This window comes from Calliopsis andreniformis, chromosome 10 (assembly GCF_051401765.1).
Source record: "Calliopsis andreniformis isolate RMS-2024a chromosome 10, iyCalAndr_principal, whole genome shotgun sequence".
NCBI classification, from domain to species: Eukaryota; Metazoa; Arthropoda; class Insecta; order Hymenoptera; family Andrenidae; genus Calliopsis; species Calliopsis andreniformis.
In genome coordinates this window covers 21191534-21219221 of record NC_135071.1, presented here as the reverse complement: position 1 = coordinate 21219221, position 27688 = coordinate 21191534, and the positions used below count along the sequence as shown (strand labels likewise).

The 27688-nt window shown below is 35.5% G+C and overlaps 4 protein-coding genes across 10 annotated transcripts; 3 read left to right on the top strand and 1 right to left on the bottom strand.

The window, feature by feature from the left end:
* Positions 1-299: 299 nt before the first annotated feature.
* Positions 300-12396, top strand: Slf (C-type lectin domain-containing protein slf). 3 transcript variants are annotated; one of them, XM_076387621.1, is made up of 5 exons: positions 3744-4889; positions 4973-5080; positions 5769-5904; positions 10635-10814; positions 11845-12396. In XM_076387621.1, the coding sequence occupies exons 2-5, from the start codon at positions 5033-5035 to the stop codon at positions 12225-12227; spliced, it is 747 nt and encodes a 248-aa protein (XP_076243736.1). In that variant the 5' UTR covers positions 3744-4889; positions 4973-5032; the 3' UTR covers positions 12228-12396. The 3 variants fall into 3 exon arrangements, with proteins under 3 accessions (XP_076243738.1, XP_076243736.1, XP_076243737.1); XM_076387623.1 differs by lacking the exons at positions 3744-4889; positions 4973-5080 and adding an exon at positions 300-599; XM_076387622.1 differs by lacking the exon at positions 4973-5080 and having other exon boundaries at positions 3754-4889.
* On the bottom strand, positions 12370-15684 carry L(2)37cd (general transcription factor IIIC subunit l(2)37Cd). 4 transcript variants are annotated; one of them, XM_076387614.1, is made up of 8 exons: positions 15545-15684; positions 15306-15468; positions 14994-15170; positions 14347-14920; positions 13667-14242; positions 13368-13576; positions 13105-13288; positions 12370-13002 (listed from the first exon to the last, which is right to left on the bottom strand). In XM_076387614.1, exons 2-8 carry the CDS (start codon positions 15444-15446, stop codon positions 12827-12829), a joined length of 2037 nt encoding a protein of 678 aa, XP_076243729.1. In that variant the 5' UTR covers positions 15447-15468; positions 15545-15684; the 3' UTR covers positions 12370-12826. The 4 variants fall into 4 exon arrangements, with proteins under 4 accessions (XP_076243729.1, XP_076243730.1, XP_076243731.1 ...); XM_076387615.1 differs by having other exon boundaries at positions 13368-13477; XM_076387617.1 differs by lacking the exon at positions 12370-13002 and having other exon boundaries at positions 13111-13269.
* A 784-nt stretch (positions 15685-16468) lies between these two features.
* LOC143185153 (uncharacterized) lies at positions 16469-19008 on the top strand. Its single transcript, XM_076387889.1, has 8 exons — positions 16469-16631; positions 17321-17484; positions 17822-18048; positions 18163-18394; positions 18440-18482; positions 18537-18616; positions 18658-18720; positions 18832-19008. Exons 1-8 carry the CDS (start codon positions 16469-16471, stop codon positions 19006-19008), a joined length of 1149 nt encoding a protein of 382 aa, XP_076244004.1.
* A 2307-nt stretch (positions 19009-21315) lies between these two features.
* On the top strand, positions 21316-26812 carry LOC143184592 (adenylate kinase isoenzyme 5). Of its 2 annotated transcripts, none has more exons than XM_076386933.1 (12): positions 21316-21462; positions 22311-22877; positions 23526-23693; positions 23800-23910; positions 24014-24105; positions 24222-24404; positions 24538-24660; positions 24767-24926; positions 25019-25287; positions 25405-25569; positions 25655-25937; positions 26137-26812. In XM_076386933.1, exons 2-12 carry the CDS (start codon positions 22856-22858, stop codon positions 26394-26396), a joined length of 1836 nt encoding a protein of 611 aa, XP_076243048.1. In that variant the 5' UTR covers positions 21316-21462; positions 22311-22855; the 3' UTR covers positions 26397-26812. The 2 variants fall into 2 exon arrangements, with proteins under 2 accessions (XP_076243048.1, XP_076243047.1); XM_076386932.1 differs by having other exon boundaries at positions 24014-24156.
* The last annotated feature ends 876 nt before the right edge of the window (positions 26813-27688 follow it).

The window sequence follows — 27688 nt, the reverse complement described above, 5'->3', positions numbered from 1 at the left end:
TTGGCTGCAGAAAAGTGAAAAAATCGATAAGGTATTTTTCCCATGAAACGGGAATTCACTTAATTACTGGAATATTAACAAGGAATCATCGAAAAACAGTTTTTACGCAATGCCGCATATAAGGATATTAGCGGAATTCTTTGATTGTTGTTCGATCAAGGCGTTTTCATAACCGTTAATGTGACTAAAGATCGATAAGGTAACAACGACTAGCTTTCCTTGACAATGGCATTTCTTGAATCAGCAATGTACAAATTAGCCTTGACATTAACGTTACAGATCCTCCATTTCCGCATTTACACGACTATATTAGTTTTACAATATTCGATACAAATGTAAATTTGTTTCGTACAATAACATACTAACAACATCTATTGATAACATTGAACGAAAAACATCTAAATTCGCGTGAAATGTGTCTGATTTGAACATATTCTACTGCCGGTACACGATACGCGGTGTGCGTTTGGCCTTAGGCATTTGTCAGGTCAGACACTGTCAAGTCAGTAGAATAAGTCTCGAGTCAGACACACTGTATACACATGTGCGACGTACATAGAAATACCGTCCCTGTACAACTGTTTCTAGTTCCAATGTAGGTACGTATCTTGAGTTGGTTTACATTTTTTCTTTCTTTCTTCTTCTTTTTTTTTTTTTTTTTGCAAAGGCTATCATTAGCGTGATTTTCGTAATTATTTCTATCTTTCTGCGCCTCTGTTCGCAGTGTTTTGTGTCCTGATATAGACAACTCATGGACAAAGAGCAATCGCGCTATTTCATGGTTTATTCTGAGTAGACTGCAGCATGAGCGGTTTGTAAAAGGAGAATATCCTGTATCCTGAAATATGTAGATATGTGTAGATACGTGCATCCTTGATTTATATACACATGTATATATGTATGTGCGCGCGCGTGTGTGTATGTATGTATAGCGAAATACATCAGTTACAGAACAGGTACAGAACAGCATTTAACATTGTTTTGTAAGGTGTACCAGTAGATGAGGAGATTATGCGATCGATCGTGAGCGATTTTGTAAGGATCAATGACCTTATAGAAGAATCCGTCCATTCGGTGGTACTTTACAAGAGGTGTATACAATAAACTTGTCAGTTACGCAGTTATACGTTGTCTTCTACGTATCAAAAAGTGGATGTATCTGGAAAGTTGGAGCATATAGCGCATTTTTCACATGCGTTATCTGCTCGAACGAATGTCTTGCGGAATTCCATTTCCGTGAGAAAAGCATCACAACATCGTAGTTAATTGGAGAATGGAAATGAGAGTTTAATAAGGCCTGACACAATTAAAAGATGTATTTCTATTGGCGTTATCGTTTTCTTAAAGTTGCATAGTATTTATGAAGTACATGTACAACATTTCTATGATTTCGCGGATAATAAGTTTCTTCTGGTGTCTGTCCCGAACCTGATTAGAAGATATAACCAATTTTTTACTTACATAGGACTCATTCCTTTAGCTGTGCGATTATAAAGTTATAGATTTGTATCTATTAGTATCTATCTAGTATATAAAAAATTAATTTCTCAGTGTAAAATTAGGGTAAAGAAGGCATTTTAGATATCTTACGTACATAGGTACGTATGTATGTATAATATATGTAGAATGTACAATCGTAGAGACTGCTTTCGTAATTATCGTACTCGGTTGGAATCGTGCTATCGAGATGCATAATAATTCACACCATTGTCTCAAGACAATGTTTATTGTTTTACATACGCAATTCTATTACATATTTCGCTTAAACAATCAAATGAAAATTTGTTCGGTTTAAAGGCACATCTTCGCATCCGTAACTGGCAACGCTTAAAAGTTTTAGGGATATTAGGGTGAAATTCAACGTTGATAGAAAAAAAAAAAAAAAAAAAAAATACCGTTTTGGAGTAAGTGATGCTACAATAAGTAGATCTAGTAGGACTTTTACGGTAATCCTACTTGTGTTCAGTAGAACTTGTTGTAGCTAGAAAAAACAGGAGAAAGGTCTGATAATACAACTTATAATTTGCAATAATTTGCAATTCTGTAAGGCCAATTATGATAATTGATTCGAACGAAGAATTTCTCCTCGATTTTTATAATATTATTCATTCTTGAATCAAGTGAGATTAATATTAAATTTATTTTAAACCAACTATGAATTTGATTAAACATAAGTATAGTATAACATAAATATAACTATTATTTTGAATTTATCGAGTCGCTTTATCAAGGAAAGATATTAGAAGAATACAGCTGCAATTTTATAAGCGACATCGAATATCTCGAAAGCTAATGAAACTTTCTCAACGATATACATATAATAAGAGGTTTATAAAACTGTTATTACTTTCACTTGTTGTGCGTTAAATGTTCCACTGTATTACCTGTTCAATTTAGGGATAGGTACCTAGATTTCAAAAGTAATACATACACATAGCTATTAAACTTAATAAATTAGAGTTGTGCATGTAATAACCAGTGGTATTACCTGTACGACCTACAAGGTATGGGAAAAGAGTTGAAAGAGTTGGCGCATCAGTTCGTCAGCTGCCCATTAAAAGACATGAGTTAAATATACCGGTGCAGCGCGGCGATGCGATGCAAAGATTATATGTACATGTGCGAAAGATTCCTGCTGCGTCGGTGGCGTTGACTGTATATTACATATTGTACGTACAATACTTAATCTAAATGAAGTACCGCGACATTTAACGGTGTGAGGGTCGAAAACAAATGCTTTCTGAGATTTCGTAATTCTGCGACCTTAGGCCTTTCTCCGACGCCGATTGAGACGAACCTGTAAAGATATTTGCCAACTTTTAACTGATTCGGTCATTTATCATCCTTGATAGCCTGTAACGTTTGTTGGATTTGGCGAAATTCAAGGATTCTCCCGCTAATTAATTATTCCTCTTCTCCCTTCTTCTGTCGCAGATCGTTTGAAATGCGACTAATATGAAATGCAACATTAATCGAGTTAATCGGCAGGACTAACATCGTTACAGTTTTGTTTATTGTAGTTAGTTGAAACGGTTAAAAGCAGTACATTGCTTTAATTCTAGTAAAGAATCTTTTTCTTCAGGTCAGTGAACTTCTCGAAGTGGATTATGTTTACTTATAGGTGTATCTAGCTAAAGAAACTATGCAATTCTATCTAAAAAAGTAAAGTCAGCTTAAAATCTTGTTGGTACGATAGACTATTTAGATTTTAACGAGACATCCTCTTTTTCCCTTTTAAAATACTAGCACATACTTATAGCACAGATTTTATGCAAAGCAGTGGAACGCGTATCGAAACTTTGATGTTTATAAAATCGGGACTTAGCGATCAGTGATAGTGACTGTTACCTTCGATGATCCCAAGGCTATCTATTAACATTTTCATCGATGTCCACGTGTTATATTTTTGAATTACATCATCGTTTTAAGTTCAGTAAACTCCCTCCTGAGCTTAAAATTCTGATAGCCTAAGAAAGGCGTTTCTTGCGCGTTAATTTCTTCAACTGAGTTCTTTCGAACAGTCTATAAACTATCGACCTTCATACTTGTCGCAAAATACTAAATACTCTGTGGGAGTCACAGAATATTACAAGTAATATCACATAGAGTGGTGATACAAGTCATAGAGTAAGCTAGCATTAGTAACACTAAGGAAGGGTATTCTTTTCTCGAAGTCGGTTTACTTTGAGAAATAATTTAATCGATAACTTTGTTTCGATATTTTTTAGGTATAAAATTATTTTAGTCATTTTTGAAGCTAGAAAGCAAAGTTGAATCGAACTAGGAGTTGCAGTCCAATTGACATTGACTAACATCCCGTTTTTCTCGGTATCTTTTGTTAGATTACCACGGTGAAAGTTAACGACTAGGTGCATCCTCAAGGTCTATTACGAAGAAGTGACAAGTCACGAGTCAGTGACATTTTCTTCTGAAATTCGGCCGTTACACTTTGCTGAGAGAAAATGACTCTTCCATATGTTATTTTCCAGAAAATAACAAAATTCGTATAGTATCATGGACACTTGGTCCGTTGTTACGCAATTGTTGCTTCGAACCGATCAAATTTACAATCGCTGCCTCTCTCTTCATTTGCCTTTACGAATATTTTTGCAAGAACATCATGCGTAAGTACAACGAAAACTGATGTTTATTGAAGCGGTACCGGTCATTTCGTCAACATGGTAAGTAGTATACTTAACGTTTTTTGTGGCTGACGTTTATTCTAATAAATACGTAAGATACATATATGACTGAGAATCTCGAAATGACGCGAAGCAGAGTAATAAAAGACTGAGAATACTTTTCAGGCAATCGTCAAGGACAACCGATACTCTCACGTGATGAGGATCCATCGAATCGTTTCTTAATAATGAGGAATCAATCAGTTTAATTTACATTTTCATGATTACTGTTTGTCAGTTTTTTGCGGAAACGTATGTTTGAAGAGACAGTAACTCTCGTAAGAAATACGTATATGTATATCGTATTTAATACTGTTACAATTATTCTTTCTAATATTGAGAAAAAACAGCATTTGAGATAAACCCATTCCTTCCGAAACAAGTTAAAAAATAAGTTGAAAAGAAAAAAGAAAAAAGAAAAAAGAAAACAGAAAAAAGAAGAATTGTAACCCTTAATTGTTAGACTAGTTGTGAGCAAGGTCAAGCGAAGAAGAGTCTGAGATGGGTCCTTGCAGCTCAGAGTGGGACGAGCCCACAACCTGGTGGGGATCATTTCTATATAATCGACGATGAAGATGCCTGTCTCTTCGTATCCTATTAGTTTCTTTAACCACTCTCCTCTTCGACTTGACTCGACTCGACTCGACTTTGCTCGTCTCGACCCTAGGCACAAAACACGAAAACGACAAAGAAGTGATATAGAATAAGGTGAGTGTTTAGAATGGAAATGTAGTGCGTGCCGTTTAACTGCCTCGATATTTCCTTTTCGACGTGTTAACGAACGGTTTTAGGTCGGAAGAAAGAGTGCTCAGATACGGTTCCTACTCGTCAGCAATTCAATACGTACATACATGTATACAGTTAGATTTCGGCAAATCTATTATAATTCGGTTATCACAGTAAGTATTTGGTGCTCCTGAACGACGACTCTTTTGGAATGGAACATTAGGGAAGAACAGAAAATCCGTTCACCTATTAGATCGATTAGGTTCGCGGATGTGTCCAAGCAATTTGAAAAAACAAATTAGTGAAATAGTACCTACAGACACTTTTGCAATACTGTGCAGACCTGTTACGTAAAATTATACAAATTCTAGGCATATGCTTTCATTTATCCGTTAAAAGTAACACGAGGTGTCGTTATATCGATAGTACTCTTCAAGAGAAACTTTCATAGGCTCGAAAAAACTCAGTACATGTACGTATATAGCTAAATAGTCGCTATATTACTTTTCCGTCACTCTTTCTTTATTCTGTCTCTTTTCACAAGTAAAACTCTCACCGAGTTTCGGCCGCAATGTGTATGAAGAGTAGCTGGACGTATCTGCACACGACAGGCTATTTTAGAATTCAAATTAACTTTCATCAATATTCCGATTTTAAATGCTAGTGATTTTGATAGCTACTGAGTTTACGAAGACATTTTTACGAAAATGAATTTAAATGTAATAGCATTTACAATAAGAGTGTGAATCTTGAATTTGTTATAACACAGACAATATTCAAATTGTTTGAATTGTTTGAATTTTTGATCAGTTTGCTGTGAAAATATAGTCTGAAACTAATTAAGAAAATTGTCAATTTCAGATGATGTTAGTGCCGTTAGCCGTGATACTTTGCGCGGCATTCGTGGCTGGGCAGCCTGCAATAAACGAAGTTCGACCACAGAGCAACAGGCCAGGAAGATTCCTCTCGCTCCCCATTCCTCAAAAATGTGCAAACCGTAAGTACCTGGATCACGTATCGATAATATGGTCTATACATAAATATAAATGAATAGATACAAGAAGTGTGAAAAGTGTTTGAGAACTCAACAGAATTAATTAAAGGTGAGATTCTGAAAGTTGTCAGGCGAACGAGAGAGTAGTATGTTTAGCACTTCCGTGACTAACAATGAAGAAGGAACACTCGCAAATGCGCCGGCACGCTCTTTAAGTAACCGAAAGAAATCGAGGTTAAAACTGCCGATACACACTAAGAAGGTACTCGCGCAATCTCTCACGATCATATATTTTTTAAGAGGGGCACGTGACACGAAGTACTCGGGCAGTTGTGCAAGCACACTCCCGTGGTGTATGTAAGTCCATACATACGCTGTAGATGATGGTACCTCGGCTGGGCAACAACCTCGCCACCTCGTTGTTAACAGGCAGTTGTGAGACGAATGCACAAATACTGTCCTGTCGTCCGCGTTCGATGCACTTTCCTAAGTGAGGCAGAATCGAGAAACGGCGCGGCGGCGCGGCGGCGCGGCGGCGCGGCGGCGGCGGCGGCGGCGGCGGCGACGGCGTACATAACTACCTTGCAATAGCTGCACTAATTAACGAGGATACGCGAAGAAATGGAATGTGCCAATTTGTAAGCACCACGGCACTTTCATTTTACGTAATATCGCTATTATATATAAATTCGTTGGAAAGCATCGTCAGGGAATCAGAAACGTGGCGCGTAGATGCTCTTTCCGGTTATTTCCCTCGATATATGTTCGTTGTGTATATGTTTAGCCGCTGTGAATTTTCTTTGCGAGCATTATCACTTATGAGTACATTTTCTACGAGTTGTTCTCGAAAATATCTCTGTATGCATACATTATTCCAAAGGTGCGAGCAAAATTTTGATAGAGATGCAGAAACTCGATAAATCTTACAGCCATGGATAAATAGAATTTCGAAATGGTCACGTGCATTTTCATGGTATTTAATCACGTGAGAGGTAGCACAGGCCGTGGGACTGAATCACCTTTGCCGCGATGCTGCAACGTAATGATGTTCAGATACATCCTAATGATCACATGCTTATCCTTGTGGAATATACTTGACAGGTAGTCAAGTCACATGATGCGGTTGCGTCCGTACTTGTAGTCGATTGGTAAGAATGAGAAGCAATATCACGTGTCAAATCGATGAAATCATCGAATCTAGATCTCTTGCTTGGGAAAATGCTATCTACAACTTATTTGTTTGAAACCTTCTCATAGATTTTTCTGAACAAAAATGAAAGTTGAGCCTGATTTTAGCAGTCTTTTGTAAGTTAGCCGAAAAAATTTGTTAACATACTAACTTGAAAAATATACTTAGCAGTTCCGTTGAAACTTCTAAAATCAGAGTCTGAAAGCTAATTCACTAGATGCCTCCGATAGCGTTACCGCCTTAAATCATTTTTAATCAACATTACGCAATATTCTTGAGGTTAGGAAACACCTCCGACTAAGAAATTACCGTTAAAACATCATGTGATAATGCGACTGAACAATCAGCTGTCGCAATGTGTTCCTTGTAAGACTATCCGGCTGACAACTTCACAAAAGGCCGATGTTCCGTCGCCACGAAAATGTCAAGAATTGTTGCGAAACAGAACATCGCCGCTCCTGCAAGGTAATTCTTTCCTCGCCGCTTGTTGTACACACGGATGGTGGCCAATGTTTCAAGATAATTCGCCTCTACCTTTTCTACGAATCTTACTTTCCATCCGATCGTGAGAGGGTACTCGCATTAGGAGGCACGGGTTCAAACGGAACTTTCATTAGTCGATGATTATTTCTCTTTTGACCACTCTAACATTCAATATTTCTTACTTTTTACATTTTTTAGAATATCTACTTCTTTTTAGTCAGTTTGTTCTCTGATTTTCAGAGATAAGCTTGTCTGGCCACGTACCGACATTTTCTACTTCTACATATGTACCTCTACTTTTCCACTGAAAATGAGGAAACCGTTAAGAGAGAGAATCGACAAAAATTGAAATCATTATTGAACACTATTATTTTTTACTGAATGGCAGTTGAGCATAATTTATATACTTAAATGCTTCGTGCGAAAGATACACAGAAAGTGAGCTACATACTTTCTTCTTTTCCTTCCGAGGTGTGTCACGCATCTCACATTTCAATGTACGCGGTATTTGCAAATATTGCCAGTTCATTTGCATAAATTAAACGTTTCTGATTTAAACGTTTCTCAAAACGTTCAGATAATGTTACTACCAAGCGATGCGATTGCGATGCGACGTGACGCCGTGAAACGACGCGTGGAGGTCATGACACGTGAAAGCAAGAGCTTTCCATTGCTTCCAGAACTCTTCGTGACAAATCATTTTAGAATTTTAACAGTGTCAGTCTTTTGCCATTACTGTCCTGACTTCAGGTATCGATACAGATATGACTGACAAATTTGACTGAAAAATTTGACTGAAAAATTTGACTGAAAAATTTTCAGAGTCTCTTTTGAGATAGGCCTCCAGAAGAGAAATGAAGTTTTCAAGTGAATGTGGCAATTAGATCTTTAAAAAATCAAACACAATCTCCCACGTAATTACTATTTATTACTGAAATCCTATCTAAGTGAAAGACACTTTCACGCAAACCACAATGCTGGCTCTTACAAACATTGTTCTCTGCACAAAGCGTAACTATAGGATAGTGTAAATATTAAAGAGAAATGCTCTCAAGAATTAGACTCTTCTCTATAGCTCCATAAACTTTTGTTGCTTATAGCAAAAAAATAGTGTAGCTATACTTAAGTATTCAGAGTACTAAGTTACATCTAATGTAAATGTTTCAAACATTTCAAATCACTACCTCAAGAGGAGCGATAAAAGTATCGTAATAATTTCCAAAGAGGGAATAAAGTTTGAAAGAAAAGGATAAACTCGTGCAATTAAGACGATTATTGGAAAAAGTTCCTTGACACAATCGTGAAACGTGCGAGTACCTCCGAAAGCGCATAAATGTTTAATGAACGGTGATATAACGCTCGTAAATTGTGAATGTGCGATAGAGAGAGAGAGAGAGAGAGAGAGAGAGAGAGAGAGAGAGAGAGAGAGAGAGAGAGAGAGACTTTTTCTTTGTAGACGGCTAAGAGACGTGAACACGTTGCTACGTGAAATCACGGAGAAGAAGCATCATTAATATCAGGGATGATGTAATCAAAAGATTCCTTTTTATCTGACGTTGCTTTTTATGCCCAAAACTCTGACTTATTAGCTGAGTTAACGAAGGGAGTTAATGGAGTGAGTTCATGGAATTAAATGACTGTAAATATTGTATCGGTTAATTTTATTAAAATGGCTTGAATATATGAAAGTTGATGTAATTGACCATGAATTAATAGGTTAATAACTTATGAGAAAATAGTCAGAGTTTCCAGTGATCGTTCACCGCAATTATTTATAAATAAAAGCAAATTGTTGCTTCTGAGGAAGAAAATGAGAGGAAATACGGACTGCAGGAGATGGAAATAGTTTCTCAAATACTATGAAACACAATAGTCGAGATTGAACACGATACCATAATTGTTCGTACGCCCATCCTTGCGAACATCTACTGTACAACTTTTACACAGGAAATTGATTACAGAAGAAAAAAGAATACACGTTCAACGACATGTTGTACTTTAAAATATCTCTTTCATTCTCTTTTGATCGCATGTCTGACAAAAGAAGCATGCACGTAAATTGGTTGACACGCACATTAATCTTATCATTAGTCATTTCTTTCTTACACTTTAACGCTAGAATAAGTTAGAATATACATATGTATGTAGCTTCGAGCGATGAAGTCATTTCATTCTGCAACCATCCAGAAGACACCCGCGCAATGACATTCACCGTGAGATTCTACTCACGATTAGTTTCTATGACATATCATAAGGAAATTTACTTGTTTTCTGTCGTTCGTCTGCCAGTGAAATAATAGATGCTTACCTAAACCGAAGTTAAGTCTTATCTGCGTATGCGTCCTCTTGTAACGTTATTGAACGATGAAACGCGTAATAAATAGGCAACACGTGCGAAAGCCTCGACTATCTTAGTAACATCTCAAATAACAGGTTTTGACATAATCAATTTAAGAAGATGAGGCTGTTGCGCAAGAAAGCGTGCAGGAATATAGTTTCTCTATTATAGAGAATTAATGCAAATTCAAGCAACCAATAACATTCTACGTTTCACTGTAATGTAGATAATTCTTTTCACTGATCGACTGTTTTGGACGGGTTATTCCAAATCGAGTTAAATGCGCCTTTAGTAAACTCTAATCGTTACAAGTCAGGATCAAAGAAATTTAAATAAAATTACTGTTCAATACGAGCAGCTCTTTCGCAATCGAAGCGTTAGGCTCTCATTATAAGACACACATCGTAAATTGTCGACGAGAGAGGCATTCTTGCATAAAAATAAAAAAGAAAATATAAGACCATTGACATTTAAGCATACGGTAATCATGCACAATTATAAATTCACCTCGACGAAGCACATGCTAAAAATAATTGAAATGGGGACAGAATTTTCATGTTTCTTAGGAACGATCATTATACAGAATAAGATCCTCTAATCCCAGAAAAATTGTCCAATTGAATTAGAAGAACTGGAAGGAATTTGAAATGAAATGCGAAGAATGTTCAAAATATTGTACTAGATTCGAAAGAAACTATTCAATTTTACTGAATTTATTTCCAGGACCGAGAGAATTCAACTTCAGAGGACATAACTACTTCTTTAGTGGACATGTTCCGGCTCACGGCAATCAGAAGGTGGATTGGTTAGATGCTAGAAACATTTGTAGAGAATACTGTATGGATCTCGTATCGATAGAAACTCAGGACGAGAACAATTTAATCTTCAGACTCATTCAACAAAGTAAGTAGCTGAAATGACAGGAAATTTTCTCTTAACTCTAAATATAAACTCTTATGAATTGCGAAATAGCACGTTATTAACATATAGAGTATTATAATCAAAGTTCTACGTAATGTTATATGCTTAATGCGGAGTAGAAATTTATTTAATTCTGTGGCAACAGTCTTAGAAAATTGCACAAGAATCAAAGATACAGGATCAGCCAGCTTCGTGAACGGTTTATTGCTCAACCTCTAACTTTCATCCGCGTTAGGCAAATAATTCAGAAATTTCAAAACGAAGCAACGACTTTGCTTCGAGTGATTTATAACGCCACGGATCTAGGCACGGATGTTTCTTCACGATCGATCGAAGAAAACACGATGCTTCCTACTATGTACTTACATGAATTGTTGCGAAACGTACACGTGCATAGGTAGGTAAATCAGGAGTATTAACACATGTAGTTTAAAAGGATATTGTACGTATGGAGTATGCAGCTAGGAACAATGCAGAACAGATATGCTTATTATGCAAAAGGTATAGACAAGAAATAAGAGAATTTCAATAGAACGTATTGTTCCTTACGATTCAATTTTGTATTCTGGTCTTCAAAAAAAAATTCGATTGCTCTTCAGTGTACTAATTGCATACTGGAAGTCCTTACTAGCGAAACTAATTTTGACACTGTCAATTGACACCTCTATTAGCCTCGGCACTATTTATACTGTTTAACTGTTTCATTTTTGTACAATACATGCATATATGCTGTTGAGAGATTGATCGTCACATGATGCAACTATACATGTGTACATATATGTATGTGTGTACATAGATGAAAAAAGATGAGATTCCGTAGCCTCAACCTACTTTAAGATTCTTCGTCTCACCTTGAAGATCATTCCGTCAACTCACTAACTTGTGGATTTGAAAAACTCGGTAATAAATAAAAATAATACTCGTAGGTTTTTAGCGGTTCTCAGCACATATAGGCATTGCTTTGAAATACCTACATTTCCTTTTCTAATATTATGAAAAATCTTTTCTACAGATGATGTACCCTACATTTGGACATCCGGACGTCTTTGCGACTTCAAAGGCTGTGAGAATCGTCGTGACCTCGAACCGAAGTCTTTGTATGGTTGGTTCTGGTCAGCCAATAGGAAGAAAATGGCGCCAACTCACCAAGTTCCCGAAGGCTGGAGTTTCAACCCATGGTCTCAAACCGGACATAAGAAAGTCAGACAACCAGACAACGCTGAATTCGACATTAATGGCACTAACGAGTCCTGCCTGTCCGTTCTTAATAACGTTTACAAAGACGGAATTAGCTGGCATGACGTGGCTTGCTATCATCAAAAACCTTTTGTCTGCGAAGATTCTGAAGAACTTTTGAACTATGTGGCCAGTACCAATCCTGGTCTTCGTCTTTGAAGAGGCATTAGAAACAAACAACTGCATCATCAGCACCTGTCCTATACTATATGCCTTTCTTGTAGATTAAGCGAGACACGAATCAAACAGAAAACGAAACTTACTTATATTTATTTGAAAGAATCATGAAAAGCTAAGAATATCATTTTCTAAAAAGCATGTATTTACTTATTTGAACAGTAATAGAAATATTACTACAGCATAAATGCAAATATTAATCCTTTGCGATAGGATGTCGCCATGGTGGTGGCATTTAACGTTACTTTTCGGATATACCGATCGCAAAGGGATTAACTTATAATCGAAATCAACAGCATGTCTCGTTACTGCATCCTCCTGCACTCATTTTTCAGAATATAATAATACTTTTATAACGTGATTAATTTATAATTTACAATATCCGTTAAAAAAGTAAATAATGGTGTAAACATATTTATTAATAGATATTTGGCTGACAGTCTGTACACATTTATGAATAAATTATAATTATAAATATAATAACGGAGTTTTATTGATTTTTTACGTCAAATCTTATACGTTAGGTGCAAGAAGTGATGAACATTTGTACAGTATTATACCTTTGCGTAATTTAACAAAGTTTACGAATCGTCTATTTTAACATTGCTGGTTGTAGGTTCGTCATATTTTTCTATACTTTCTTCAACGCTAGAAACTGATTCTGTCTCTTTTTTCTTTTCTCTACTTTTAAGAGTTTTATGTTTGTTCAGTTTCAGTTTAATTCCTCTTTTACGTTTCCGAGGCAAGCTCGTCGGATCTGTAAATGAAACGTTTCAGTAATACATACATGGAAGTTTATTGCTTCTTTTCTTCCCTACGAGTCGTTCGCGTTAAATTTCAATGAAAAACTGCTACGTACGATCATCAGGAATGTTCATTTGCTTCCTCAAAACAGCTCGAACCTGTCTGTTAATGATTTCTCTGCATTGTACATCGAAACCGATCGGTAACCATCCCCTTTTCTCATGACACTTGGTATTAGGTAAAGGATCGGGTAATTTTGCTAACATTTCTTGTATTTCATCTACGAGAATGTCGCAGTACTAGAAGAGATTTAAAATCTTGAAATTTCAAATGTATTCAAAACTTTCAAATGACAGTAAATAAAAAATGATTATAAACCTGATAAAACATTTGTCTTGAAGGAGGTATCATTCCTTCCCGATAGATATAAACATTTTCGTTCATATCCTGTTCTTTTCTATTACTTCGCTCCTGACTCGAAACTCCACCTGAAAGAATGGTTTTTTGCTTTGCAGCTGGTGTTGACTTGTATGGCAATATGTATTCTGAGTAATTTCTTTTACATTTTACAGTAGATCCCAAACCATCTAGATAAATCACATAGATTTAGTAAACGAATAAATGTTTCATAGGAAATGCTACTATGGTTTATAATTGTGATAATTAGAAAAACTTACGCATAGCTTTTAATCTGTAATCTAATGTTTGATACTTTCTTGCAGCAATATCTTTTCTAGGATCATAACCTAGTTTGACCCACATAATTTTCCATGGACCAGTTACAAAATAATACGCTACCGCAGGTAATAAAATTTTCAACCATTCATTAGAGAATTTAGTTTTATACATTATTGCATTCTTAGACCAAATCGGTCGTTCTTCGAAAAGCTGACGAAATTGTTCAAAGTGTATATTTTGAACAAATTTGACTTTCATAGCAGTTTCTATACCTGCTGGTGGTTTACAAGGAACTTCTGGTATTGAAAAGTAAATGAAATTTGAAAATCCCGTTTTTCGTTTCCTATTCTTTCCTATTATATTTTCTGGATATGAATTCGTTTCAGTTTTTGGTACATATTGTTGTATAGTATCCATTCTACTGAACGCAGCTGGTGGTAAGAAGTAAGGCACGTCATTTTTTAACCAAGAATAATGGGGTATATTTGCTGGATAGATCTTATCGTATATACATTCTAATTTTTTGGGGTTTTCTTTGCTTTCTGTCATTGACAGATACTGAAAATCACAAAGATCTGAAAAATGTTATTTAAAGAGATTATATTAAGAAAAAATACATTAGTTATTCTATAAGAGAAATTAATCAAATCTAATTAAAAAAGTTGTCAGTCCCACATACTCGTAAATTTAAATTCTGTATCAACTTGGCCTAGAACTTTTAGTTTCGGCAATTCATAGTCCTTATTTTGTGAAAGATCCTCGTATTTCTTGGAATCAAATGTTGGTGGTACAGCTTTCTTACTTTTTGTAGAGGTTACATCATTATCTGTTGACGATTCTTTCAAACTGTTTTCAAAAAAAGGATTCTTACGAGAAGCATCGAAAATATCATCCAATGTGCTGACACTGCAACTGTGTACTCGAGCAGTTAAATCAGATATTATTTGTTCTTCATCTTTATTCATTGTATTACTACAATGAGGTTCAATGTCATGTGTTTTAGGTAATTGACCTTTGTCTAACTTAGTTTGTGTATTATTGTTACTGCGAGGAACATCTATATCCATCATTTTTGTGGACAGTTCTTTAGTCTTTTTTGCCTCAGTTTCTTCCACTTGCCTGATTCTGGATTTTTTAACTCTTACTCTAAGTAAAAATCCTTTCACATTATATTTGTCACCACAAGCTGGTTTAGAGTAAATATCATCGGGTCTAAACCTCAGTTCTAAACGACGGTTTGGAGTATTCACTGCCTGGTGAATTATAATGTACAGTAATAAATAATAATTGTTATACATTTATCTTTCTTATGTAAATAAAACATACTGTAGAAATGTTGCTGATGCCTCCCAAAGTTTCTATAGCTTTGTCTGTATTAATAATATTTCCAGGATATTTAACACAAATGAATCTTCTATCGAATCTATGACCACCAGGAAGAACAGGCCCAATATATTCATTTTCTTGTAGTTCGTCTGACCCTTTCTGATTATTTTCCAGTGCCTAAATAATTTTAACAGTTTACAGAATTTTAATTTTAATTTTGAACTTTTGCCATTTTGACAATAATGAATTTTACTATATATTTTATACTTAAAATATTATTTGAAAAGAAATAATAAGTAATTTGGATCTTACATTATTTTTATTAGTCTCAGTTATATCATGGTATGAATCATCGCTATCAATCTCTTCGCGATAATCATTAATATTGAAATCTTCATCTTTATCATCCTGTGTATCAGAAATTTCGTCACTTGCATCACTTGGTTCATTCATAATACCTTTTTACATTTACCCTCTATGAGATAAAATAATCATGTCTAAGAAGCATATTCTTGTTATTTCTTTTATACAGCTTATTTTTATTCACGTACCTAACAATTCAAATTAAAACATTACAATAGATGATTACACTTTGAAACACTTTGTAGAACACAGTTTTGGCGTTGTTATATTAAATTTATGTTTTATTCATATAAAACTTGCCGCTTGTTGAATTGGATTAGTAATTGGATGTAGATAGTGTGCTGTTTTTGAGGTTAGGAATTTTCGTAAAAAGAAACACACATGCATACTCGTATACGTAGGTATATATATGCTTATACATCCATAAGTACATAGATATATGTGTATGTACAATACGTATTATTCGAATTATCTAACCATAAGTTAAATACTTAAAAAGTATTTAATTATACCCTATAATTGGGATTTCCATACGAATAAAAGTACCAGTAGACGAATAAAAACGAACTACTTTTTAATTCAAATGTTTAATTCATTGTACCATCAAGACTACACGCAATGCTTATCTATTCTTAATTTTCATTTACCTATAGTAATAATTACGATACATGTGTATTTTTGCGCAGAAGCCATAGTAACACTATTCAAATAATACTTCAATTCTAATTTCCACAGAGGTTTTATGAAAATGTCTCCGAGTGTAAGAATTTATAAGTGGCTTAGAATTGTTTAACAGTTTAACACTTGAAGTGCATCGAGGATTACTTATATCGCTATCGGGTGTCCTTCCCGTAAAATGCATTACTAATAATGCATTTATGCATAATAAATGCATTTCCCGTCTAAGAACAGGAATCGAAAGAATTCGATGGCTATACGAAGGATGAATCTATTAAGTTCATTTGTTTTTGGATCCCGTCGTAGGTCGTAGGACTCCTTGTCTGAGATCACTATTCAATTCCGTCGGAGCAGTGTGACCACGACATCCGGCGACAAACGAATAACTGACGATAATTTCTCGATAATAGGTCGATAACGGGTTTCATTGTTTCATGGAATTTCAAGAGATTAGTGCAACGACGGCGGTGTCGAGGAACACCGCAGCTGGGACAAACGACACTCCAAAAATCTGTTTCTCTTCGTCTTTGTATCAACGCAACATGACACCGGACAAACGAACTTCCGTGACTGTTTGTTGTCGAATTTGTCATGAAGGTACATAATATACCACATATGCGTATTATCTCTCTTTTTACGACTTCCTTACTTTCTTCAATGCATCTCTTCTGTATCATTCTGCATTTATAAATGAATTGGGATGTGATTTAAAAACAATATGACAAAGTGTCACTGGTAAACTCGGGATCGAAGTGATTAATGATTTTCGTGATTTACTGACAGTAAATAACGAATGTTACTTCAACATGCTGAATCTCACCGGGCCATTTTCGCGTGACTTTTCGTTTAGGTCACGAGCCTGACTATTGTGCATTAGCTGATTATGTTGCGAAACATTTCATCATCAAGTAATGTTTTACACAAAATAATTGTAAAATTCATCGTGAACCCACATAGCATTCAACGCGTTTAGGCAGCGAATAGCTTTTAGTATTGCCTGTTTTTATTGTTATTACTGTGCACCTTGAAGAAAATAAAATTAGTAGCCAATAATACGTAGGTATTGAAAGTAATAGAGGCCGTACGCAATATTACCGAAGGGTATTTCCAAACATGGTTGATCTCCGTACATGTAGTGATTCAGCTCCGTGATCAATGAAAGTGTTTGAAAGCGGTAACGTACTTCGTACAATACTGCTCGTAATAAATAATCGAAAAAAATGTTGAATTTAAATGATTAAATTCGATCGTGTCGATGCAAAGAATAATAAAAGATTATTTAATAGATGAAAATAAAGAGGAATTAATAGATCCCTGCGAATGCTCTGGCACATTGGGTCTGATACATACGAGTTGTTTGGAAAAATGGTTAACCACGTCGAACACAGATCGCTGTGAGATTTGTAAACATAGATTTGTGATACAGAAGATGAAGAAACCGTTATCGCAGGTGAAGAGCTACGTATCCCTTTTGTAGTATCTATTATACGAAACGATTCGACAGCTTCTTGTTAAACAAAAGTGTCACAGAATCCATCGATATATTAAATGGAGCGTAACTATTATAATTGATCGTTTATAGATCTGTTCTATAATACTATTTAGAAGAAGAGTGATGCTCAGGAGGCGGGCAGCAATGTCCGATAATGCCCAGGTTTGGGCTGGTGAAATCGGTCTTGAAACCACTTGCGAACGATTCCGGGCATTTTCGGCCACTCGCGCTCACCTCGGAGTTACTTGAGCATCGCTGCTTTAGAAGGTACTCATTCTTCTCTAAATTATTATAGTCCTTTTGCCAATGGTGGACAGCTAACAGTATACACGGAGCACAAGGTATAGCAAGCGACATAATATGTTTGATGGTACTAACTCCGCTTTGCATCGCGGCAACATATTTCTGCGGGGTCGGTGCATTTGGTTACATTAGACTTGGCTTTTGGGAAGGCACAGGTCTAGTTATTCTTTGCTGCATGCTGGTTGCCGCCTACTGTTTATGGTTAATTGTCACAATCAGGTACCTACGATTTGTAGCTTTTCTCGTATGGTGTAAAATCAGCGCCGCTTTTAACTTTGAATTAAACTGATAAGTATAGCCGATAGAAATTCATTTCTACGTTCATATTTCCAGATTCCATTTGAAATCGTGGCAAGAATGGTGTATAAGAAATCAAGATGTGAAATTAATGGTGAAACATAAATCTATGGGATCGTCGCGTTCAGAACCTCAAGTTAAAATCTTCTGGCACACTGGTCAAGACAGTAATAATAACAATGCCGGACACGGCAATCGATTTATAACTTGGTTATTTTCATATTTCAAAAATGACGACGAGTACCTTTATCCTTTACAACAAACAACGGTTGTGTAAACAACAGTAGTCGAAATTCATTTCGAAACGAAAGAGATCTTTGACTTTATACTATACTGTGTTAATATTATAAACAATGGTAACAGACACTTAAGGCTTTAAGTACCTGATCAGGGTAAAACGTAATACCTAGCTTTAATACCTACAAATACGTACTTACAAACAACAAATATATATAGTAAAAAGTTCTCGAAATTTCAATGTTCATTTAAAGTATTACCTACTTACTTAAACTTAATAATTTACGATATCAGATCATGAAACATTTTGTATTTAATTATAAACGTAACATTAATACTACAGATTTAGAAGCAAAAGTTTTATATCAAAACATCTCGCAGCTAAACGATTAAAGAATGTCTATTCATACGATTTCATTGTAACATTGAAATCATGAATATTTATATATATTGTGATAATTCACAAAGTGTAAGTTCTTCTTTATATTTATAATCGGTACTAATCAAATTAATAAATTTATGTTTGCATACAATAAAATTGATCGCATTGTTAACATTTGGTTCGACGTAAAATATTTGACAAAGTTTGAACCGTTTGAAATATTTACTGCTGCTCTGATACATATTACATCATTGCCAATCTAATTTATATGAATTACAGACGAATAGAAGGACGATATGAATATTCTAGCTTGCTGCAATATAAAGGCAAAATATAAATATTTTCTATGGAATTCTTAAATCATTCATGCAAATGTCAGTCTTTTGCGAGATCGAATATTAAGGTTGAGGAAAATGTTAAAGGATTTCAATTAAGATAATAAACAATGAAGCGTAGATTAGGTAAATTGTTTCTATAAAAAAAGATTAAATTGTGAAAATGATCGTTTACCAATTATTGTTCACTGACAATCAGTAAGACAGAAGTTAAATTGGATTTAGCTGAATCGTTTTCGGAATAATTCTTTGACAAAGGCGCATGCATGTCATTGGGAAAAGGGCGTGGATACCTAACTGGTTTACCTTGTAAGAATTATGCATAGACATATGAGACCTAAAGCAGCTGTATGATGGATATAGTTTTAAATAATTTAATCGATGTCGATGGTGCCGACGTTTACTAGATTATACGACGAACGCTTTCATCGTAATCGTTCGTCAAAGGGAGAGAGAGTACGATTATTACGACCGTAAACTTGATAGTTAATTCTGACTCCATGTCATAGATTATGCCTTAGAAGTTCGTTTAAGAAGTTCTTCAAATATTTAAACTTATGGATCGCAACAAAAACCTAGTAATTTTTGTATAGTAGTTCTTGTTACGAATAACTACGTGGATTTCACTTGGAAATTGTTGGTACGATGCAAGTACGAACTCTATTTATCGTTTCCTATATCGTTTTTCACCTTCGTAAGTCTAAATATGGATACACGAAATGTTCAAAAATAGTAAACAATATGATCTTAAGCATATGACCAAAATGTCAAAGTTTTTTCAAATATTAAGAAATTTTGAGTAATACAATTCTGCACTATACGTATATGAAATAAAAGGACTGATAAATCTACTGTATGTTAGACTTCCTTAATTTAAAGTGAGCGAATGTTAGGAGATAGTGGCAACATAAAGCAACAGACTTATCATTTTCGATTGATAGATAATGTGTGTAGATATTACGTGCATGCATGCATTCTTTCGAAGAACTGTCTACGTAAACTATAGATCCATATCTATATACATGCATAGATAGCTATATCGTACAAATGAATGAACGGCAACCATGACGTGTACGGCTGCAGTAGTATTACCTTACACATAATCAGACATCGTATATTCTACGGAAGTATAATATGGAATAATTATTACACATATTGCGTTCCATATATGTATATATATAAGATGAATGTCAATGTATATTGTATATATTGTAGGAAATTTGAAACACTTACTTACGATATTTAATAATGAATGATGTTAGCTTCTCAAAGTACTCGTGATTGTTTGCGTTTATCGTCGAAATACATGATGTATGGTGCAATCGGTTGTATAATAAACAAAATTAAATGGCCCATTAAAAATTGAAACATTTGTTAGTTACAATGATAGCATTGGACAATATATCATTGGATATATCAACGACGCGGTACTCGAATTGATTTGTTAAATTGTTATCTGTAATATCTTATAAGTATACATCAATTATTCACATCCGACCTGTCTCGCGATGATTCACAGCAAAAAAAACATACATTTTAATAAAGTAAAAGGTATAGGTAGAAACTAACCCGAAACAACTCTATATAAACCGTGAGACTATAATGAAAAAAATAGTCTATAGGTATGAAAACTTCAGGAGGAAATAGTGCATCTTTCGAGTAATAATAATCATCTGAATGTTTCTGAACTTCTATTATATTTCGGGCGAATATTTTGTTCAAGTATAGCGATACCTACTCTTTCTATTGTTAGCTATACCTCCTCGTTCAGCCTGTCCGCAACAGAAACGGAATGAAAATTTGAATTAGCTAAAATTGACGAAACTGACGAAATTGACGCAACTGCTGCTGCTGCTGCTGCTGCTGCTCACCCGTAGGATCGATCTCAGGTGTTTCGATCCGCGATCGGGAAAAGTTCACCGTGCGCGAAAAGTCAATTCACGTTCGCCACCCCTTCGTTCGAGAACCGTCTCGGTCGGAGAAACTTGACATTGAACCTACGGGTTACGTACGCACACCTGCATACGATACGGCCAGGGCAGAAAGGTGCTCATTAACTCGAATATATGCAAAACACACGTATGGGGCACGGTCGAGGAAAGTATTAGCTGCGCATGGCCGTTTCTATGGTGACGATTGACTCTTGCCACGACCTCTAGCCATTTCTATCAATCCATTACAGCATTATCACGTCGCGGCGATGAAACTTGCCTGTGAGAGTTCTGATCCGGAAGTTTCACGCATCAGCCGCGTACTTTCCGCGACACGCGATCAACGAACACCTTAATTCACCATCCTTCTAATCTATTACCTTGCGACTAAACCACAAGACTTACGAACCAGCTTAAAAGGAGATACGAATTTTCCAAGGATTTTTATTATGTAAGTTCAAATGAGTCATAATCCGTGTGCAATGATCAATTTCAAGCTGACGCTTTCGATCTCCCCCAAGGGGATAGCCGATTAAAGACTCTGTATAAGTGCCTTCGTAACAATTCTTTCTGATCTTCATGTTTATGTTTCTCTCTCTGACTCTGAGAAGCTGATTTTACTCGTGGAGTGTATACCGCTCTTTCTGGAAAATAACTCGATCGATTTTTCTTCTATACAATGCGTTGCTTGATATTAGTTTTCTTCTTGTTAACTTTCTTAGTTGCTACCTTGCTTTTCTGTGTTTACTTTCTTCGAGTATTTTAAAAGCGCTTCTACTAATGCGATTCATCGATTCGTTGAAGAGTGGAAGGTATTACGTAGAAGTGTCAGAAATTTGAAAAGATAATTCTGCATGGTTAAAAAGATGAAAATCACAAGAGACGAAAGTGCGTTTGAGACTGGGTTTCCGAGTTAATTAATCGTTGAAGAATGCCTAAGATACGTGAAAATGTGTCTGACGTAAGGGTCTTATACTACTGGCAACGAGTGTTAGCCAAATCGTGTCGCGCTTGCTGCACAGACCTGTCATCAATTCGACTGAAAAATATGAGTAAGTGGAATTTCCTAGCTGGCTGTGGCACTGCCATTATTGACAGTGGAGCATGACTTGGATAACGCAGGGTAGCAAGTAGAATAGGCCAAGTACGCGGCAGACGTACGTCTTACAATTAACTACATTTTAGCTACACTTCTCTTAAACTCGAACAACGAAGTCTCAAGCAAGATTTCGTCTTATTTCGATATGTAGAGTTATCCCACAAAAGTTAAAAAATGATTGTTTGTAATTTGTGTTGCAGATTCTTCGACCGTCTAATAAGCAGCGCTACAGCAATTGAAACTTAAACCTGTACTTCGATACGAATCGAAAGATATGCATCCTGCATCTGACACTTTGTACAACCTATAGACTACTACATGTGGACTACGTTGTTATTATTATTCAACCTGAAGATTCTGGTGAAGAAACTGCGTCGATTGAACTCGTTACGTGTCGTAGTTCCGCCTGTTTTCAGACGTTACCTTGTAGGCCGTCAAATCAAATCGCGCGGTTGATCGCTTCTTCTTTTGAAATAAATCGTTCGATGTGCTTCGAAAGATTACGATCACGTTAGCTAGAAACAGTACAAGAGAGTGCCAACGCGCCTGATCAGTTTAGTCGGAAAATTGAATATCGAAAGACAGATCGTGAACAGAGAGGGATCTAATGTGAGACGTTAGTGAACTCGTTGTGGTTCTTCGAAGACTGTGAAAAGAACGTGTTAGAAAGAGAGTGAACTGATTAGTTGGAAGCATGTGAGTAAATGGCAGTGAGAGAATCTCACCATCCTTTAAACGACCTACTATGGGCATCTGCCTGGACACTGGTAAGTAAGTAGGTGCACGTTGAAACGAATTACCGCAACACTTCGTTTCCTATTATGAATATATGAAGTATTGACAGCTGATAAATAAAAATGACAAGATCTTAAAGGGAAAGATAATCCTATTGCTCGGACAAGTGGTTCAAACTAAGAATTTAACTAGCGATCGAAACTAAATTAGTTACTTCCTGCATATTTATCCTAAATATGTGTGAAATCCTAGCTGCTCCCTCGGGACTCTGAATCCCTGGTGGCCGATCACTTAAAAGTTACATTTATTTACCCAATAGGAGGTAATATAAGAGTTCAAAATTTACTCTACTGTCGGCCACACGTAAAAGTTTGATGGATGAAGACGTCAAGGTCATTTCAAGGTCACTTATATCATTTTAGTTAAACATAGCATCGCTATGCACAGCTCAGTCGAGCCTAACCCGATGATATGATGCGATAATATCGATATCTCCACTGCTGTTGCGTTCAATTCTTTCAATATACATTTCTTAAATAGAAGTATTAAAGCTATTTACCAGTGAAGCTTGTCAAGTTGAGAAACATTTTGACAAATATGTCTAGCCTGGGTGATTCTTACCGATACGGTTTCAAATAATTAACGATATAATAATGATCTGTCTAAAAATGTATCGGCAGATCAGCAAAATGGATCGCAGGTGTTCGAGGAGGCTGATGCTCGAAGCGCAGGGAAATGGAGAGGAGAGGCTGGCCTTTTGGCAACACCTCCGAATGGGTCCTTTCCACAACAGAATATTGGTTCAGTTAAATTCGAAGTACCAAAAGTGCCTGTTATATTTGTACTCGGTGCGTGTCGTACAATAACAAACTTTAAAAAGTGTTTCTAATGTTGAGGAATGTAGTATAAGTTAATCGCTACATCAAATTTGAACGAGATTCGTGTTTTTTATAGGTGGCCCTGGCAGTGGAAAGGTGACACATTGCGACAATCTAATGCAAGAAAAAAAGGGCATAACGCATATCAACATGATGGATCTCCTTCAACAATATGCATTAGGAAATGGTATGTTTTCTATACGATTTCATACATACATATGTATCTATGTACCTATTGTAGACACATGTACATTCTTCAAAATATAAGAATCTGTGTTATTCTTTGATAGACATGCAAGATTTTGGAAAGCTTAGTAGTAAAACTGTTGCGGAGGTACTCATGCTCGAAATCAAAATGTCTCCAGGATCCAAAGTCTTTCTCGTGAGTGGATATCCCCGTAATATGCGGGACGTAGTCGAATACGCTGAGAAAGTAAGTTATTCTGTACTTTTCCAATAAATTCCTTTTCCTGACTCGGAACCCCGATATATTTTTAGATAAAAATTGTAAACGGTGTAATCCTTGTCTCCTGGAGGCAGGAGATCCTTGAAAGGCAAATTGACTTTGGCGCGCAACTAGGACAAGTGGTTATCGAGCTAGCGAGAATGGAGCTATACAATTTTTACAGGAACGTCATGCCCGTTGCAGAATACTTTGATCAAAGTGGAATGTTACTAGAAGTAATGAAATACTTTCAATTGTTGCCAAGAATTCAACTTTTTTACTTTTTATATTAATTTTAATATACGTTTCAACTAGTAAAATCATTAAATAGTAACGTAATTATGCTTATAACGTTCTTATTAATCATAGGTAAACGGAGAAAGAAATCCAAACGAGGTTTACATCGATTTTCGTGAAGCAGTTTTTAAGATTCTTGGTCTTTCGAACGGTGAAGTGCGGGAGAAAAATGCTTCGCAATCTTTAGAAGCAGAAGTATGTTATATTCTTCAAAGAATGACATGTGTTTGTTAATTATTACAGTGTTGAAGTTAGTGTTGAACTATAATTGGATCGATTTTTTGATGCGATAAAATTATAGGTAGAAGTCGAAAGGAGAAAAGAGTCTATTATGAAATCTCCAGTGTACAAAAAGGAGGAAACAGTAGAGACGCCGCAATTGGCCGTTACGATGAACATCGAACCTTCAAAAACTGCAGATAAACCTAGGAAAGGATTACCTTCATTTATTTGGGTGATAGGTGAGATTTGAGAAGACAATCTGATCATATGATTCACGTCAAATCGATCACATCCTAATATCTATAGTTACATATCATTTTGGTTGCATCAGGTGGCCCAGGAAGCAACAAAGAAAATTTATGCACTCAAGCTGTTCGCAATATGCCTGGGTGGGTTCACGTAAGTATAGGTGTACTTCTTAGAACAATGGCGCCGCTGAACACGATAGTCAAAGACGCCATCGTTTCTGGAGAATTGGTGCCACAAGATATCGTGATGCAAGTAGTGGAGCAACAGATCATTTTGAATCGTGATACGGATGGCATAATAATAGACGGTTATCCAAGAGATTTCTCTCAAGTTCAAGAATTTGAGAACAAGGTAATGTAAGATGAAAAAAGTATCTTTGCGATATTAGGTATTATTATCCTGGTTAGATAGAAACCCACCCGTTTTCTTATTTCTAAGTAAATATGTGAAACCTTGTTTTAATTTCAGTTCGGTCAACAACCACCCCTAGTCCTATTAGACTGCTCTAAATTACAACTTGGCAGGGGGAGGCTAGACGATAGTGTTTCAGCATTTAGGAAAAGACTGGATCTCTTTCGCGAAGTAACGTTACCGATGTTGAAAACATTGGATAACGAAAATCGTTTAACAATTGTGAGTAGATCTATCATAATTTCTCGCTATAAACTCATAGTTATATTGACGATAAGAAACTTAATTCGAGTATTACTGGATACAGATTGATGGTGACACGGATGTACCAAGTGTGCAGCAAGAGTTTGCAGCCGCACTTTATCAATTAATGACAAAAACGCGACGCAAAGAGGAGGAGAATTCTCGCGGTCCTCAATCGCCAACACTACAACAACACAAGAATAATGTTAACGCGAATCCGGTCAATTCCAATAACAGAGATGATGCAGTGATGCCAAACGGTATATCGAAACAAATAGTGGATGGGAAATCGAATATCGAAAAAGCGATAAAGGCTACGGAAAATTTAAATGGACTCAGTTTATCAGGTGAAAAGAATGTATCTATATACGTAATATTTTCTCTTTAGAACATAGATGTTGAAACATTCAAACATTCAAACATTCAAACATTCAAACATTCAAACATTCAAACATTCAAACATTCAAACATTCAAACATTCAAATCTTCAAAACTCTATCTCTATCATTGGCAGAGATTTAATCGATTGCGATTACTATGATTTAGGGGCAGCATTGATCGCCAATGGGCTGAAAAACACGGCGAAACAAGTTCAAAAAAACGGTACCGGCCGTCTGCAAAACGGAATTGCAAACGGTGCCGCACATATGCTGCAAAACGGCGTGGCTCATCTAGCGAATGGAATTGTGTCAACTAACAACAAGGTTGCACCAGCGGTACAAAATTATTTACCGAACAACACGAAGGACACAGTCAGAAAGATGTACAATGAAGTCGAGGGTTATCAGCAAAATTTGCATATGTAAACGATTATTCGAATTAAGGCGTTGCTACTATTTTTTAATATAATCCTTTTATCTTTTTTTATAATATTCGTCACGTTAATAGTCTACAGATATTTAGAAGAAAACGTTTATGGTTCCATTTAACGAAACATTCGCATTGTGCCTTAACATGACTACGACTTATAATAGTATATAGGTAAATGGAGGACCTAAGGAAAGCCAAACACAAAATTAGATGAGTAGGAATAGAATAAGTACTACCTAATCGAGTTCTAACGATAAGAGCTATAACATTCAAACGTCCAGTCACACGTTCAATTATCGAAATCTCGAGACTAGTTACACAATTTACAGTGTTGGTTAAAAGACAAAAAAATGGTCGTAATCGTCAATAAAAAAAGAAAGTAGCGATACTTCTATCTTGAATATCGATTTAAATCGATTTAAATCGATTTAAATCGATACTCAATTTGCTTTTCACCATCACTGTAAATGTGTTTGGAAAAAAATAGATATGTATTATTTCTTTCTAGATATTGCATGAAATAGATTATGAATAGAAAGAAATTATATCTGATAATAACAATTAAAAATACATATTGTTATTTGATTTAGCAGTAAACCATATTTCTCGTTTGTAATAAAATTGATGAAATTCATAAGACAAAATTCATGTGATGTGTATCTTATTGTTGAAATTTGTTCTTGATAAAATGTAAATAGTACGATACGAACATAAAACTTTTTTATTTATGTCAGTTTTGTTGCAAACGAGTGAAACTACATAAAAAAACTATTTTTTGACAGAATCTTATCTTCAGAAATAACTACATCATGATTATCATTTAGTTAGATATTTACAAACTACAATGTAGGTAACAATCTGCATTTCAAACAAACAAAAATGTCTAGAAACTTAATTAAGGGACCATTTATAATTACGATTATCTTAATTTTTAATCTACAACAATAAAAACGATTACTTAATATCAACTTCTAATTTATGATAATCCCCCGTAAAAGTTAATAAATATCTAACAAAGCTATGATATTTATTCAAAGAAACACGGTTAATATAGCTACTCTACTAATCAAATAAAAAGCAATAAGGAGTGTTACCTTACACTCACGGGATGAGGGCAACTCGACGAATTACTCAGGTGGCGTCTGCTGGGCCTGAAATAAAATAAATAAAAAATATTAGTGATCGGTCTACTACAGTCTATTTTCAAATTCTATATTTTCAATTTTAAATTCAATTTAAAATGTACGATCGAATACAATAATAGTTACATTATTCTTCACGTTTCTAC

Coding starts and splice junctions, on each gene's coding strand:
- Slf (XM_076387621.1), top strand. CDS start 5,033: ATGTATACAGTTAGATTTCGGCAAATCTATTATAATTCGGTTATCACA. Junction 5,081..5,768: donor ATTATAATTCGGTTATCACA/GTAAGTATTTGG, acceptor TGTCAATTTCAG/ATGATGTTAGTGCCGTTAGC. Junction 10,815..11,844: donor CTTCAGACTCATTCAACAAA/GTAAGTAGCTGA, acceptor TCTTTTCTACAG/ATGATGTACCCTACATTTGG.
- LOC143185153 (XM_076387889.1), top strand. CDS start 16,469: ATGGAATTTCAAGAGATTAGTGCAACGACGGCGGTGTCGAGGAACACC. Junction 17,485..17,821: donor TGAAGAAACCGTTATCGCAG/GTGAAGAGCTAC, acceptor AAATTATTATAG/TCCTTTTGCCAATGGTGGAC. Junction 18,721..18,831: donor CTACAGATTTAGAAGCAAAA/GTTTTATATCAA, acceptor TAATTCACAAAG/TGTAAGTTCTTCTTTATATT.
- LOC143184592 (XM_076386932.1), top strand. CDS start 22,856: ATGGGCATCTGCCTGGACACTG. Junction 23,911..24,013: donor ACAATATGCATTAGGAAATG/GTATGTTTTCTA, acceptor ATTCTTTGATAG/ACATGCAAGATTTTGGAAAG. Junction 25,570..25,654: donor ACGAAAATCGTTTAACAATT/GTGAGTAGATCT, acceptor TACTGGATACAG/ATTGATGGTGACACGGATGT.